This window comes from Strix aluco, chromosome 11 (assembly GCF_031877795.1).
Source record: "Strix aluco isolate bStrAlu1 chromosome 11, bStrAlu1.hap1, whole genome shotgun sequence".
Taxonomy (NCBI): domain Eukaryota; kingdom Metazoa; phylum Chordata; class Aves; order Strigiformes; family Strigidae; genus Strix; species Strix aluco.
The window spans coordinates 2,142,880-2,158,885 of NC_133941.1; the positions used below are offsets into that span (position 1 = coordinate 2,142,880).

Below are 16,006 nucleotides of genomic sequence, written 5' to 3' on the forward strand. Positions count from 1 at the left end.
TCCAATGCAGAATTAGTGCACTGATTAGATTTTTATAAAAACGAAACAAAGGCCCCACAGACAAACTGTCCGAGTGCCTCGTCCTTATTTGACTAAGTCTCTGTCACGGATGAGTGGAACACACCTCGCTCAAAAGAGAAAAGCAGCAATATGTTTTACTGAGGTAAAATAAGAATTTGGCGTAGTTCAATAAGTTTGATGGAATTTAACAGAGTTTAACAGTGGTCTGACAGGGTTCAGTAAGTTTGATGGCAAGGTTCATCTTCTTAATTATGGCATGGCAGACCCATATAAAGAAAAATTGAGTTAGAATCGAATTAGAGTGCTTCACACAGAGACCAGAGATGCAGAGAATAAGGAGGGCTCTCCCGTGGAGTCATGAGGTTCAGAGTGGACCCCGCTTTGCTTTCTAAACTCCTTTTGGAGCCCAAGAGCAGCTGGATCCAATCTTAAGTTTCCAACTTGGTCAACGGTTTGCGTCTATATTTCATTGTGTCAATGCCTTCAAAGTCTGCAGGGCCGGGGGGTTAGCCAAAAGCGAAATCAATTTAAAAAAAAAAAAAAAAAAAAAAAAAGCGGTTTTAAGGCCACGAAACTTGGGGATGCTTAGGAAGTACCGAAAGCGCTGAGAAAAGTCAGCGGCAACTGCCGAGCCCTGGCAGCCCCCAGCCGCTCGCCCTGCCCCTGCCAGGAGCTGCCCAGCCTCGGCGGGGGTGCGGACGGGACCCCCCGCCCCGGGGATCCCCCCCCCGCCGCTGCTCGGGGCTGGATGGGGCGAGCCCCGGGGCACTCGGGGGGCGAAGTTCCCCTTCCCCCGCCGGTGTCACTTCCTGCCGGCGGCGGGGCGAGGCGAGGCGGCCGCGGCCGCGGAGCGGGGCGGGGCGGGGCGCGGAGCGGCGGGGGCCGGCGGGGGCCGCTCGGCGGGCCCGGGCCGCGGCGGAGGATGCGGCGGAGCCGGGCGCCGCGGCTGGCGCTGGCCGCCTGCCTCGGCTCGTTCCTGCTCGGCGTCTTCTACTTCCAGAGCAGCCTCAACCCAGGTGGGTCCGCCGGGCCCCCCCCAGCCCCGCTCCGCGCCGCGGCCACGGCTGCCCGCGCTCCCTCCCCCCCCCCCCCCCGGCCCGACCCCCGAGGTCACCCCCGGCCGCCCCCCGAGGTCACCCCCGATGTCACCCGCGATGTCACCCCGGCGTCGGGGGGAGCGGGAGTTGGGGGGCGCGTTGGGGGCCGTTTCTCGGCCGAGAGCAGGGAAGTTGTTGGTTGCTTTTGCTCGCGATCTGTGAGCGCCTCGCCGCCGCAGCGCTGGTGTTTTGCGGTGAAATTTCGTGTTTCGTTTTAAAAGCAAGCGGCTTTGGGGTGACTGGCCCGTCCCGTGTCCCTGCGGCCAGGGGGGAGACGGGGCGAGAAATCACCTTCCAGCTTCGTGCAGCCCCTGCGAGGCTGCGCCGGGGTTGGGACAGGTAAGAGGAGCTGCCTCTGTCCCACGAGTGCCTCTTTCACACCCACGGTCACTAAAACCTCCGGGAAAACTGGTTGAATTGCTCAAGGGACTTCTTTAGTATGTGCTCTTAGAAGTATCTTCCACATTGGGAAACAATTCAGACCGAAAATATAAACCGTTTTGCACTGGAGGGGTTATTTATTTCCCTGTCGGCTCTCTGCTCTTTTGGGGAAATTAGCTCCTCTTTCCTAAGAGACGTTATTGAGTAAGTCCTGTAGTTTTAACAATGTACTAATGTTTTCTGATTACAGCAGCAATCCATCAATGGGGCCTTTAAAGTTGCATCTTAAAATTCAGAAGACTGATTTGACTGAAATGGTAGTGGAATTTTATCAGTGCGGACTAAATGAAATGCAATTTTCCTTTTATAGGGGCCGCTCCATCACTTTAATGTGTTTTTTCCTAAAAATAAAATAAAAAAAAGGCTTAACTTGTTGGCTGAATAAGATTGAAAAGGAATTAGGTTTCGGCAAGCGTTTGTTATTTCTAGAAGAGCATGTGAAGTTTGTCAAATGAATTCAGTAATCCCAGAAGATCGCAATCAGGGTTGTATTCCTTAGTAACCTTTTTTTTTAAAGAAACGATATATGCATCTTATTTAGTATTGGGACTGTTCAGTAAAAAGTGCAGCGCGGAATCGGCGCTGATCTCCAGGGCTCCTAACAGAGAGACGATTGCCTTTTACATTGGATTCGCTTTCTAGTATTTGACTGGAAAATGTGGCTCTTTTCAGGACTCTGGTTTTCAAAAGGAGACTTCTGCATGTCTGAGTCAGCAGAACTTCCTATGCTTACTTGACTTTAATCCCTTGCATGATCTCAACGCAGTTTCGCGCCGAGTTCCCGTCAGGTCAGAGCAAAGCAGGTGACGGTAACACCGATGGCATCTCACGAGGGTTTTGGGGGAATTTCGGGTCTGGAACACTCCCCGAGGCTTTGGGAAATGCGACGCCCTTAGTAGGCTGAAGATCTGTTGCCTTGGTGGGAGTGTGATTTTCGGAAGGTCTTGCAGATGGTGAGAGGTCTGGGGTAGGGATCCTCAGCTGGTGGAAACCGGCGGCGGTTGTCACTCAGTGGAAGCCCCTGTGCGAGGGTGGTGAAAACCCTCCGCAGATTTGCCGCTTAACGTTCACAAAAGGGGTGAGTTAAAGTGATATTCATGTTCTCTAAAATCTGGTTATTTTCTAGCCACACAGTTGTCCCCCTGGGTCCAGCCTTCATTTTTGTGCCATTTCTTTCCCTTATTATTTTTCAGTTTACAGTTCCTTTCCTCTTTAGTTCTGTGAAAACTCGCACTAGCAGAGGAAAGGTCATTGCCATATACAGAAAAGCAGCAAGCTAAAAATTGCTGCTTTTTTTTCCTTTTTTTTCCATCCCAAAGGAGAGCAAACTGAGGCCAATTACTTGGATTTTGGAAGTTACAAAAGAAATAGGTAAACAATCTGCAGACAAAAATGTCATCTTTAAAGCAATGGTTGCCTTGAGGTTATTTGGAGTTCTAGTTGTCTGGTGTCATTTGGTTTCTGTATAATAATGAAGAAAAATGCTAGAAAAAGCAGCAGTGCCCTGAGTTTCCCCCAGGAGCACTCAGATCCTTTTCTCCATCTTTAGCAGGATTCAGCAGGTCGCCTTTCCTGGGCCACCCACAGTCCGTTACGTGCAATGTGCTGGATTAATCCTTGCTAACAGCACACGGAGACCCAACCATCCTGTGACCAGGACAAGGCGAGGGGGGACAAATGATACATCCAGAAACCTTTAAGTCTGAGGGTGCTAAGGGCTCGCACAGCTCAGGGAGCGGGAATTAACTCCTCCGGTTGGGTTTTCCACTTTTAACTCCATCGGGGCAGTTGTGGGCTGGAACGGTTTACGCTGAACATCATGGGTGTGCTGAAATAAGGCTTTCTTGTTCTGCCCTAGGAACACCCACACACCAGTGTGTGCTGAAATAACTCTGCTCCTAAATGTCGCTGAGTTGGTTATTTCAGTGCTGGGCTGAATTTGTTTGTACTGAAGTCGGTGGCAGAATCCCGGAGGCAGAAATGGGCTCGGGTGTGTTTGCCAACCTCACTGGCACTCAGGAGAGGTGAGACAAGTCTCAGAGCAGCCGCATGTGGATTTGAGCTTGCATTGGCTTCCTACCCCTGACTGCTTTGCTTTGGCTTGTCTTGCTGCTGGCTGGACCAGTGCACGGCTGCGGGGGCTGTAGGCCTTGACCCTGGCCGTGGGGTGCAGCTGCAGCATGTGGACTGTCCCCTGCTCGCTTCGGGACGGTGATGTCCTGCCTGTCCTGTTGGCCTTCAGCTGTCTCACTCCAGGTTCCCAGACACGTGGCCGAGGCAGTGGGGAGTTATGGGGTTTGGCTGGAGCATCTTTCAGCACCCCCAGGCCCTCCTGCATCTGAACCAGTGGTGTGGGCAGGTACACTCAGCTCCTGGGCAACCCTCACCCCATCTCAGCTTGGTGCTGGGAGTGACGTGGTCCATCAGGGTGACTTGGTTGTACTGGGGTCAACCCACAGCACCCAGGAGAGCCTGCCTGGCCTCAGCATGATCGTCATCATCTTCTGAATCACAGAATCACAGAATCATCTCGGTTGGAAAAGCCCTTGAAGATCCTCCAGTCCAACCATGAACCTCACACTGACCGTTCTCAACTCCACCAGATCCCTCAGCGCTGGGTCAACCCAACTCTTCAACCCCTCCAGGGATGGGGACTCCCCCCCTGCCCTGGGCAGCCCATTCCAACGCCCAACAACCCCTTCTGCAAAGAAATCCTTCCTAAGAGCCAGTCTGACCCTGCCCTGGCGCAGCTTGAGGCTGGAGCACAGGACTGATGGGGAGCGGCTGAGGGAACTGGGGGGGTTTAGTCTGGAGAAGAGAAGGCTGAGGGGAGACCTCATGGCCCTCTACAACTCCCTGAAAGGAGGGTGCAGAGAGGGGGGATGAGTCTCTTGAACCAAGGAACAAGCAACAGGACAAGAGGGAATGGCCTCAAGCTGCGCCAGGTGACTAGATGATCTTCAAAGTTTTTTCCAACCGAGATGATTCTGTGATTTTAGCAACAGTGGGGGAGCTGGGGATGAGTATGTTAGTACAGATGTGGGGTAGAGGGAGGGGAGAGTGTCTGAAGGAGGTAGACGGAGGTGAGTGGCAGGTGGTGAGGTGATGACCTTAATTAAAAGTGCTATGGGGTCACCCTGATGATAGGTCTTTTGGGGAGACTGTGAGTAGGCAAATTGTGCTGACATCCAGAGAGCTGGCAGTTTTCAGGCTGCTGTTGAGGGTCAGAGGGATATGTGCACGAACTTGCAGTCTCCTAAGCAGTTAATAAGCAGCTCCTCCATCCCAGAAGAACGTATTTCCCCATGAGAGGCGACTGGGTGCTATGCGAAGCGTTTTACATAACCTTCCCCCTCTCGAGGCTTCTATCTCTGACAGTGTTATTTGAGAAGAAATCCCCTTGCAATCTCAGAAGTGTTTGGAGGAAGAGGCACCTTTGGAAGCCTGAGGCAAGAAGGGAGGGTGAGGTCATTCAGTCTGATCCCAAGAGAGCCTTGCATAAGAGCCGGGCTATTCTGTTCTTGCCCCATCCTTCCTGTGTCCAGTCCAGTGACTGGAGGTGACTGGGGGGACAAAAGGAGACCTTGCTCAGCGGCAGCCTGCGGGACGGGAGTGCTCCACTTCCTGTTGTTTCCAGTTTGTTCCAGCACTGAATCACCTTCTCCAATAAGAAAGAAGGAAAAACCCTCAATCTCAAAATGCTGTTTTATTTCTCCTCCAGTGCTGTCTGACTGCAGCATCCAGCTGTTGCATCTTATGCCTTTTTAGCAGCACTTGCTTAACGCAGGCTTCTGCGCTCCCCATGTTCTGCCATGACCTACTATCAGCATGAGTTGTTGGGCTTCGTGGGCCTTTTCGGGTTAGACATACTCAGCCTTTGACCTGAATCTTTCACAAGGAGCGATACCAGAACCAGGATCGTAGTAGTGCCAAGGTTGTGATGCTGCTCCAGAAAGGTTTACGAGTGGGGAAGAAGCAAGATTCCTCTCTCCAGCCTTATCTGCTCCTGCATCAACCAGTTGGATCTCCTCTGGGCAGTGTGAGCAAGGTGTCCTCCAGCCACTCCTGGAGTGGAGGTACCACTTCCCCAGCCTGAGAGAGCAGAATTGGGGTGTTACAGGAGGATGAGCAGCAGTGCCAGCAGCCACACCACCACACGTAGCACATATGGCAGGCAGGAGATGGTGCCTCATCATTTCGGTGTGGTTAGCAGCCCAAGGTGGATGTGGAGGATACCCATTGCCACCACCCTCTGCCGACTTTGGGATGGTTTCTTTTGCCCAACCCAGCATCTCTCAGCAGGTCCTAGAGAAGCTGTTGCTTCTGATCATTGCAAATCTGGCCCTTCAGGTTTTCTGAGCTATGCATCCAAAGTCTCCGGTTGCTTTTGTGAACTCTCAGTCAGCTCCATCCTTGTACCTAAAGATTTGTCCCTTCAGGGAGGGACAAGAGGTTATAGAGTTTATAAGTGATTTGACTGAAGTCCCTCAGAGCTGCAGTCCCTGAACCTACAAATGCACCTAGACCTCGCCTGAACAGAGATACTTAGATATATATATAGAGACACACTTAGATAGAGAAGACTCTTACAAACCAGGGTTGGGGTTTTTTTTCAGAACAGGAAAGAGCCTGTTTCAGACCTCAGTTCCTCCCCATTGTTTAAAGGTATTTTCAGGCTGAAATTCAGGAGCTGCCTTGGGACGTGAGCGCAGTTCGGCCAGCGAAGGCTGTCTGAGACTGGGTCATGTTTGCAGCTGGCCGACACATGTCCTCAGCCTTCCAGATAACAAGGACTACGCTGCCTTCACCCTGGCTAACGCTGCAAGCGCGGGCAGGGATGTGAAATCTAAGACGCCCTCTGAGGTGGTGTTAGTTTTTCTGTTTTGTTTGCTTTTGTCATGGGGCAGTTTTGCCCGGCTCAAATTCTCAGTCGCAACGCTGTGACGCCCAGGATGCAGCCACTGCCCTTCTGCTCAAAGTACAGAAACATTTGTCAGCCAAGGCACTGGGCAAGGCTCAGATCTGCCAGGTTTGAAGAAGACGTGACATGCTGTAGCTGTGACCTGTCGTGGTAGAAAAATCTACCCGGTCCAACGCTGAGAGCAGGGAAGTAATGAAGCCCATCTGCTCCTAAGGGCCAGGCTTTTCATGAGGAATGCTTTCTCTAGTCCTTCTTGGCTTTCTACAGTTTCCTGAGAATCTCTGATACATGCTAGAGCTTTGGGAGGGGGAAGGAGGGGGCTTAGCACGCCTGGAGTTAACTCTGTGCCTGCAGGAGAGGTTCACGTCTCGGTGGCTTGCCAGGTGGATCCAGCTTTTGCCAGCCCCGCATCCCTCTGGCATCCCAGCCCGGCTGTTTCTCTCTAGCAGCACGTTACACCTACGCTTTCTGCTTTGTCCCCACTCCCAAAGCCCCAACACTTCTATTTATGCTGCAAAAAGGGCTCCACAAAAACATCTTCTGGGAGCAGCAGGACCTTTGCCTGTGTTGGTGCGGGAAGGACCTTCTGGTGATCATCAGTCAGGGCTGAGGCTGGGAGACTGAGTGCTCACACAGGGGCTGGGGCGCTCCTGGGGGTGCTGGGGTTTATTACGTGCTGGATTTTCTTTTTTGGTCCTTGCTGCCCGCAAGCATCTGAATGGAGAGCATGACAAACCCTCCATCTTAATCCCAGTGCAAACACAGCTGTCTTGCCCAGGACTAGCTATCAGAAGCCAAGAAACTACAAAGGCATTAGGTGCTTAACTCCCATTACTCCCCCTCGGAGCTGAGTACCCAAAGAAGAGCTTAACTCCTCAAATACCTCTGTGGGGCCAAGGGGGGGATGTTTCACATTGAGGCTTTGAGGCACAGCTGGGCAAATGCCCAAAAACTTTCCTTGTTAAAAGGCAGTTAAAGGCTATTAGCAGTCTGAGAGGGAGGGAACATCTCACCGAGTAGATGCCTGAAAGGCCTGGGATGAACATCGCCATGCCTAGGTCCTGCCCAGCTTGCACTGATGCTGAGAACAGGGCTACCCTAAGGGCTGGGGGTATTTCCCCCCCCCCCAATAAAATCATTCATGGGTGGAGAGGAGTTGTGTCAGGGGAGACTTGAACCTGTATTCCCAGCCTTTGCTCTCCAGTTCAGACCAGTCTGCCCTCTCCCACATAGGTGCCTGCATCTGCAGAGCTTGCACTGCTGGAAACCCTGTCTCTTGTCTCCTGTCTGGATCTGCAGCTTTAGGACAGGTCTATATCCGACTACAAGCCCTCTGCGATTTCCCCACTGTTTCACATTGATCTTTTAATTTTACCCTTCTTCAAGTACAACTGCCCCCTTGGCAGTAAAATCCTTCCAGCAGGGCTAGATGATGTGAGGTGTTGCTAAATGCACCCTACACATGCTGCCCTGTGGGGATGTCTCCAGATGCCAGGATCCTTGCTTCATGGCTGGCTGTCACAGCTAGCCCAGTTTTTGCTCTGTTGCAGGTTTGCACCCCATGTAACTCCAGTAGATTATCCAATAAAATCAGTTGTAGAGCTCTGATAAATAGGGTTCAACCCCCAAATGTCTCATCTGCAGCCTGGACTCACTCTGATCTCCATTTCCCAATTGCCCATGGCTTCCACTGGGGAGCCAAAATTTCAGTCTAAGTCAAAGCCCTGCATGGGCAAAGGTGGGAAGAAAGAGTTGCTCTGTATCCCCAGGAGCTGCTCAGATAAACTCTTTCTGCATGTCCTTCACAGATCACCCAGTGGATGAGGTAGCACTGGGTCATGTGGTTTGATTTTGTTTCTCTTATAATTTTAACGAGCCAGGGAGCAAAGATGGTGCTTCGTTTCTTGTGTTGGAAGGAGATCGTGATGCTCTGGGGGAGCACGCAGTGTGCATGAGAACAAGGAGGGGAAGGGGAGCCAAAGGACAGGGTGTGACTTGCGTCCTGTGCAGAAGTGATAGCCCACGCTGCCACTGCAAGCCTGGTGGTGTCAGGAGAGCCAGGTGCTGGCTGGTCAACAACTGGGGGCTGCACCAGCACCAGCCAGGCACTGGGACGTCTTTGCTGGAGGCAGCACCGCTGATTTCAGCAGCCACCAGTGCCTCTTCCCCTCTGCATGGAGCCAAACAAGCCAGGGAGACCTAGTAGCCAGATGAACCTGCAGCGGCTAATATCCTCAACTGTCACCCCACCATTTAATAGCCCCTAAATTTCTGCTCCGCTCTGGCTGGGCTGGATCTGGCGCAGTATAGTCGTGCTCTGAAGTGTGCTTCCAACCTGAGCCCTGCAGACAGGACAGCGATTGCAAAAAGCAAACACACCGCAGTGCCCCACGCACGCGCGCTCCCCTGCAGTTGGCAAATAGTCTCAGCGTCAGCCCCAGGCTTCGCTGTGACTCGCCCTGGGCTGCTGCCTAAAATAAGGCCTTTCAGTATGAAAAGTTGGTGGAGAGAGCACTGCGTGGGATCTGGACCCCGGCCATGCCATTGGAGACCCATCTTGAACCTGGCGCTGTCCTGCTGACCCCCGCAGCCCGGCAGGACCTGTGGGTGTGGGGACATCTTCATGTTGGTTTGCTGGCGGACAGGTCAGTGTGAGGGAAGCTAAGCCTTCCCCTGATACTTATTTTGAACACTATCGAGCAAGTTTTATTTTTCCCAGGCCCTTACTGGGGTGGCTGGCGTGAATATGCTTTCTGAAGATCCCTGCCTTGCAACCCTTTCCAGCTCCCACTTTTCAGAGGCTCAGAAGTGAAGATCTGCAAAAACCCTGAATTTTGGTTGTAGATAGACCTCCCTTGCCTTGGAGAAGGAATTCAAAATCTGTTCAGCTTGCACAAATCCATTCCATTTAGCTTGCTGGGATGGCACTGAGCAGGTTTAGCTTTAGGACACGGAGGTGTCCAGCCTTGAGCCATCCAGTGGGAAATTCCTGCAGCCTGGCAGAGGAACAGGCTGGCTGGCCTGGCTGCTCGTTCCTCTTTTCCCCATAGTGCCCCTGAGCTCTTAATATTTGGATGAGCTTTGATTAGATAAAACGGTTGTAAATTTATGGGCAGGCAGACTGATGGGAATTTGGTTGGGAAGAGCTGAGAGTTGGTCTTTGCTGGGAGAAGAAAGCAGTTTTTCTCCCTGCGGCAGCTCTGACACCCTTGAGTTCGGCAGCTACATCCGCAACCAAAGCAGCTTGTCACCATCTACCCATGCAGGAAAGCCTGCCCGCATAACCCACATCCTTTGGCAGCTCTGTGCTGAGACGAAAATCACCATTTGGTATTAAAAATGGTCAAGGGCCTGGTTTTGAGGGTGCGAGTGCACGTGGATTCAGTGTTTGCCTACTTTGGCTGCCCCAGTTGCATACACCACCCTGTGCAGTCTCTGGTCCTTCCCCGGGCAGTGGCGGGAGCGTCCTGACTCACAGCTGGGCTCTCCAAGCTGCAAGATGCTGCAAACCACCCTGCCCCAGATCCGGGTCTGGTGTCATGTTCACGTGAGTCTGTTTTGTGGCCGTGTAACCCAACTGTGGCTGAGCACAGGTGCTGAGACCCGCTGTGCTGGAGAAGGCCCCGGTGCTGGTGAGACCCGGCTTTTTCATAACGGGACTTAATTTTCATAAACTCCCCCAGAGTATTAACCAGCTGGACTTGAAGTTGCTTTCTCCTCAAAAACTCTCTTCTGAAGGTGGCACTGTCTCCGTAGTGGTTCACGTGGCAGGTCAGCAAGCCCCAAGCCCGGGCACAGGACATGGGCGCTGTGGTGTGTGTGCGTGGAGATGTGCTGTTGAACATTTTGGACCTGCACAGCCTTGCACAAGGCATGTTGCGGCCCGTAGGTCTCTTCCCATCCCTTGTCACCCCTGTGGTATGGAGGGACACTGGGACCACGAGTCCTGGCACAGCACTTGCTCACAGCTTACTCTTCTCTTTGTAAATGCCACTTGATTAATATCCCTCCACGTCCCGGCTGCTCTCCGTGTGGGGAGAGGGTTTGAGACGTCCCTCGGAGTGGTCTCTCTGGGAGTGCTGCTCTCCCTGTGGATTTGCAGCCTCACCGTGAGTGTGAAACCTGACCCGAGCCTGCTCTGGCCAGATGTTGCTTCACTGCTCTGCGCCGTGAATTACTGACCTTGCAGGGACACAGGTAATATTGACATGGGGTTCAAAGGTGATGTTTGTCCGGAGCCACTGCGTGTGGGTGTCTCTGGGGCTGGCTCCCCTGTTGCAGAGGGCTTCCTTCAAGGCATGGATCTGGGAAATTAGTGCAAGCTAATTGGAGGTCAGAAGCTCCTCAGGAATTCCCCATCCCTGTTCTTGTCGTGATGCCCTGCAAGCGGCTCTGCTCGCCTGTCCCAGCCGTGGGCAGCGTCTCCGCACGGTCGTGTTTCTCCGTGGCACGGGAGGGTGGCGAGTTCAGTCCTGCACACATCTGCAGTTCCTTTTGGCAAGGGTGCGGGGTAGCACATTCACAGTTGGGTCTTTTCCAGGTTTACTCCTGGCAGTATCAGAGAGATTGATTCTCCTTTAGCTTAATAGGATCAGCAGACGCAGGTGCCGTGAGACTCAAGGCTGACTTGAGTTTTGCTCCAGCTGCCCATGAACTGCTGGGTGAGTGTAGGTGCAAGTCTCCCAGTTCCCTTCTTCCTGAGGTCTCCATTAGACCTTGATCGTTCCCTGTAAAAAGGAAGCAGCAGAGCACCTGCTGCTAACAGCCATTCTCAGGGCCTGACCGGCAACAAGGAGATAAATCCAACAACCACTCGGACAAGTTGCTACCAGTGATGTTGGATCTGTTGCATCTCAGTGCTGCAGTGACACTGGAGATGTTTGTATCCCCTGTTAAAGATGCTGACTGGGGAGACAAGGCTCTTTGGTGGCCTCAGGCAATGCCCACTGCTAAATGCAGCAGAAGTAGGCACAAGGAGCTGTGTGATGGGAAGTTATGCACTGGAGATGGTTTTCCCTAGTCTCCAGCAGGCTCTAATTACCTCCTCTGCCAGCTCATGCATCTCTTCACCCCATTGTAAAGCCTCTCATTCTGTATCTCAGGGTAGTGAGTCTCACAGGTTAGTGACCCGCTGCCAATTAGAAAGGCAGGACACAGACCCTCGGCTGCCTCCACCGAGAGCAGAGGGGTGAGAGCCGTGAAGCAGAGCTGGGGAGGGAGTGGCTGTGTTGGGAAGAGCTTGCTGAGTGTGCATTTTTCTCCAAGATCTGCTTGTTGAGGCTTTCATCAATTCCAGATGCGTGGAGCTGACAGGATGGCTTGAAACACATTCAGCAGGCAAGTTGTGGAGCCGTATGACACTAGAGAGACTTCTTCTTCTTGTATGTGTGCAGGTAGCCTGTGTGCAGAGGGCACAAACAGCATCTGCCTGAACCAGACCTGAGGGCAGGCAGGTTTCGAGCAAGTCCAGCCTGGTCCCCTGGCCTGCCGCGGCCTCAGCAGCTGAGCAGAAGACAGCAGGCTGGTGCAGATGGGCTCTTGGCTTGGTAGACCCATGCTGCTGTCTGAGCCCAAGAGCTTTCTGCAGCTGTGGCTTGCCTGAGCCTGCCCCAGCGCTGGGAGCGTGCGGGGGTACGGGCACCACGGCAGCGTGCGGGTGTGCAGGGGAGAGGTGGGTTTCTGGTGCAGTCACACCAGTTGAAAATCAGCCCCTGTGCATCCCGGCAGGGATCTCTGCCTTGGCACTGCCAGCCCAAGCCCTTCTGCTGCAATTCCTGTCGAGCAGCAGACTGGAAAGGAGGAGTTTATTGACAAGGAATGGAAATGCTGGCAGTTCAGGCTTGCATTATATATGCAAGCAGCCAGCTGGGGCCAGGAGAGCGACAGGCGTAATGGGAAAGAGAAATTGCTCTTGGAAAGCTTCTAGCTTGGCTTGTAAGAGGAATTAACCATTAGAAAACAGAAGGTTGCATGGTACTTATGCACAGATACTTTATTTGCTCACAGAGGCCGTATTCCTGCTGGATACTGTTAATTTTCTGTTTCCTATAAAGATCTTAATTGCAATCCTTGTGACAGCAGAGAGCTAGGCCTGTTGCCCCAGCGAAATACATCCCCCCACCTCAAACGCCTGTGATCCTGCTTTTAAACCTTCCTGACATCTGCCTCAGGCTGGTGCCAGGTGACCAGAGCTGCCTGCCACTGAGGAGACCTGAGGGTTTAGGAAGAACCTCTGAATGGGACAGAGCGTCCAGACCAGCTGCTGTTGGCTCTGCTCCTGCTCCGAGCCCCACAGACGATGCTGTGGCATTTGGCAGGTTGCTTGAAGCAGCTGGATTCTCTCTTTCCCTTTCTGCATGATTTATTGTGAGCTAATCCTATAGCTGTCACCCTTTTCCATCACTTGATTAGAGTTTCCCTGGCTGATCCTTGACTCAAGTAAATTGGAATAAGAAAGCCTTTGAAAAACAGAGCCTGAGCCATCCCCATCTCTGGAGAGGAGGGAGCCACACAGCCAAGGACCAGCTGTGCCAAACACTGTGCCTGGGTATGGCTGGTGACACTGAGAAATGAAGAAAAATTACCTTCAGAAACATAAAGGCAAAGTAAGCTGTGAGAGAAGCATGAGTCAAGAGAGGAAAGAACTTTTATGAAGCTTCAGAGAAAACAAGGAGCTTCCGTATGTAATTTTAATATCTTCCTAATGGCAATGGCAATAACTTCTTCCTAAGTAAACCTCCCAGGATCTTGAGGATCAAGAGTAATGCTCAAGTGGTTTTAAAGCATGTGCAGCAGCTGGATCTCTAATCACAGTGCTTCTGGAACCAGCAACTGCCAGTCCCTGCGTTGGCTTGGGTACGGCCAGCATTCCCTCAACAGGAGTCATCTGGCTGAAGCCTGGACAGACCAGGGATTTCAGGTGTCAGGAGTCTCTCCCAGGCTGTTGTTAAAGGCTGAGCAGTCTTCTGTTAGGGAGGGAAAAGAAAAGGCAAAAAATAAAGTTAAAAAGATAATTATTTTCCTGCCCAGTGTGTGTGACAGGCAGTAGAAATCTAAACTAGTGCAAGATGTTCAGACCCAATCTCACGTCAGGAGTTTAATGTTCTTTTTGTAGCAGCTTAAAAAAATACCTACATCTGATGACACCCCCTCAAACCTCCCAGCCGCCTTTGTGGCTGCTGTCGGAGCAGTTGTGTACAGCATGTGGAAGACGGAGCTGGCAGCAGACCCATTAATGCTAAATCATCTCTCAGCTCCAGCGTTAACTGCAGAGTGCTGAGTTTGCACCGCAAACACGGAGCTCTGTGGGCTGGGTTTGTCATCCAGGCACGAGAAGAGAAACACACACACGAGTCCATTGTCTCTTTTGACGTGCAAGTGCTCCAGCAGCCTGCTGGGAAGTGCCCCTCTGAAGGGTCACACAGGGTCACGCTAGCTTTGCCGTGGCTGGGAGCGCCGGCGTGCCTCGGATGGTGAAAAGTCAGCACCGTGCCTTCCAGTTCCTGATAAATCTGTAAGAGGATTAATAGAAATGGACAGTGGAGATTACATACTCAGCAGTGCTTGCTGTGTTTCTTTGGAGGGCTTTCAGCAGAGACCCCTCTTTTTTAGTGATTTGGAAAAAAAACCCAAACAGCTCTGAATATTGGACCGCTGGCCGCCCTTCCCACATCCCAGAGGGTGTTGAATGGGCACGCAGGCTTGATCTCACCCACAGAATCACAGAATCATTCAGGTTGGAAAAGACCCTTGGGATCACCGAGTCCAACCATCAGCCCTACTCTACAAAGTTCTCCCCTACACCACATCCCCCAACATCTCATCTAAACGACCCTTAAACACACCCAGGAATGGTGACTCCACCCCCTCCCTGGGCAGCCTATTCCACTCTCTGACCACTCTTTCTGTGAAAAATTTTTTCCTAATGTCCACTCTGAACCTCCCCTGTTGCAGTTTAAGGCCATTCCCTCTTGTTCTGTCACTAATCACCTGTGAGAAGAGACCAGCACCAACCTCTCTACAGTGTCCTTTCAGGGAGCTGTAGAGAGTGATGAGGTCTCCCCTCAGCCTTCTCTTCTTCAAACTAAAGCCAGCACCCTGTCTCCAGCCATGGTCTGTGCCGAAGGCACAGCAGACCTTGAGGAATGAGAGTAAAGAACCTGCCTATTGGAGGGGTATTTTCTGGACCCTTTCAGTGGAAAAGGGGGTGATGACATGAAATAGGTTTTATTGTCACATTTCTGTAGTAACGGCCATGCCAACCCTGTGTGTGAGCTGCCAGAAAGCCCTGTTCAAGCGCCAGGACAAGAGGGAATGGCCTCAAGCTGCACCAGGGCAGGGTCAGACTGGCTCTTAGGAAGGATTTCTTTGCAGAAGGGGTTGTTGGGCATTGGAATGGGCTGCCCAGGGCAGGGGGGGAGTCCCCATCCCTGGAGGGGTTGAAGAGTCGGGTTGACCCAGCGCTGAGGGATCTGGTGGAGTTGAGAATGGTCAGTGTGAGGTTCATGGTTGGACTGGAGGATCTTCAAGGGCTTTTCCAACCGATGTGATTCTGTGATTCTGTTCAGGTGTGATTCTTGGTTAGGATGTTGGTTGGGACATGTTTGTGCTGGAAGAGAATATACTAAAAGGAGATGACAAGGGGGACAGCCAGCAGGAGACTGAGGTTTGGAAGGGGGGTCAGGTCGGCTGCAAGGCTGCTGCGTCTGTCTCACCAGCCATTCAGGAGGCGTCTGCCATCGTCCCTTGGCACCATGGCATTGCCTGCCCTACAAAGGTTGCCACAGCATTTGGGAGGCTGGGCTGAGGCATTTTCCTATGAAAGTCGATGTGTTTGTGTTGAGCTGGCTCCAGACTGAGAAACCTGAAGCCTGGTGGCACTGAGTGCCAGTGGCACTTTGCACTGGAGGCCAAATGCCCTGTACCTGCAGTTTTATTGCATCCAGCACGAGCTGTCGAGCATGGAAATGTTCATGGGCAGGCGACAGTCCTGGACAAGGGGCATTGCAGCCCCACACCAAGGAAACAGGGAGCATCCAGCTGCCTTATGCCAGCAGGCTGGAAACCATGTGAGGGTATTTAATACGCCCGAGGCTCCTGGGCTGTCCCTACGCCTGTCTGTCCTCAGCTTTCTGTGTGTGAGGGCCCCATGCTGCGAGTAATTTGCACTTTGTGGGTGGTGTCAGTGTCCCAATATCAGACAGAAAGGTGATGCAGCTCTGCTGCCACTCAGTCCCCCGATGCATCATGCCATGGGCACTGCCGTGGCGTCAGCCCCCGGGCACAGGGTCCCAGACAGCGGACGACTGTGTACAGACACCCAGGATCTCACACACAGGTGGAGGCAAGTGTGCTTGGATTTTTGGTCCTACTTCAGTTCCCTGAGGCCATGTGTTTCCGCCCCCAGACGTTCACCACAACCACTGCTGCTTCTGGCAGGCTTGGCCATTCCTTGTCTGGCTGGCACAAGAGCAGGACGTGTGCTCAGCCCTCTGCGTGACTCTTCCCATCCATCACATAGAGAATA

General features: G+C 52.5%; 1 protein-coding gene across 1 annotated transcript in view; it reads left to right on the forward strand.

Moving 5' to 3' along the window:
* Positions 1–904: 904 nt before the first annotated feature.
* The window catches only part of CHST13 (carbohydrate sulfotransferase 13), a 31,793-nt gene continuing 16,691 nt past the window's right edge, over positions 905–16,006 (forward strand). Inside the window, exon 1 of the mRNA XM_074835636.1 lies at positions 905–1,037. Within this exon, the coding sequence (XP_074691737.1) occupies positions 944–1,037 (94 nt within the window). The 5' untranslated portion in view covers positions 905–943. The remainder of the gene's footprint in view (positions 1,038–16,006) is intronic.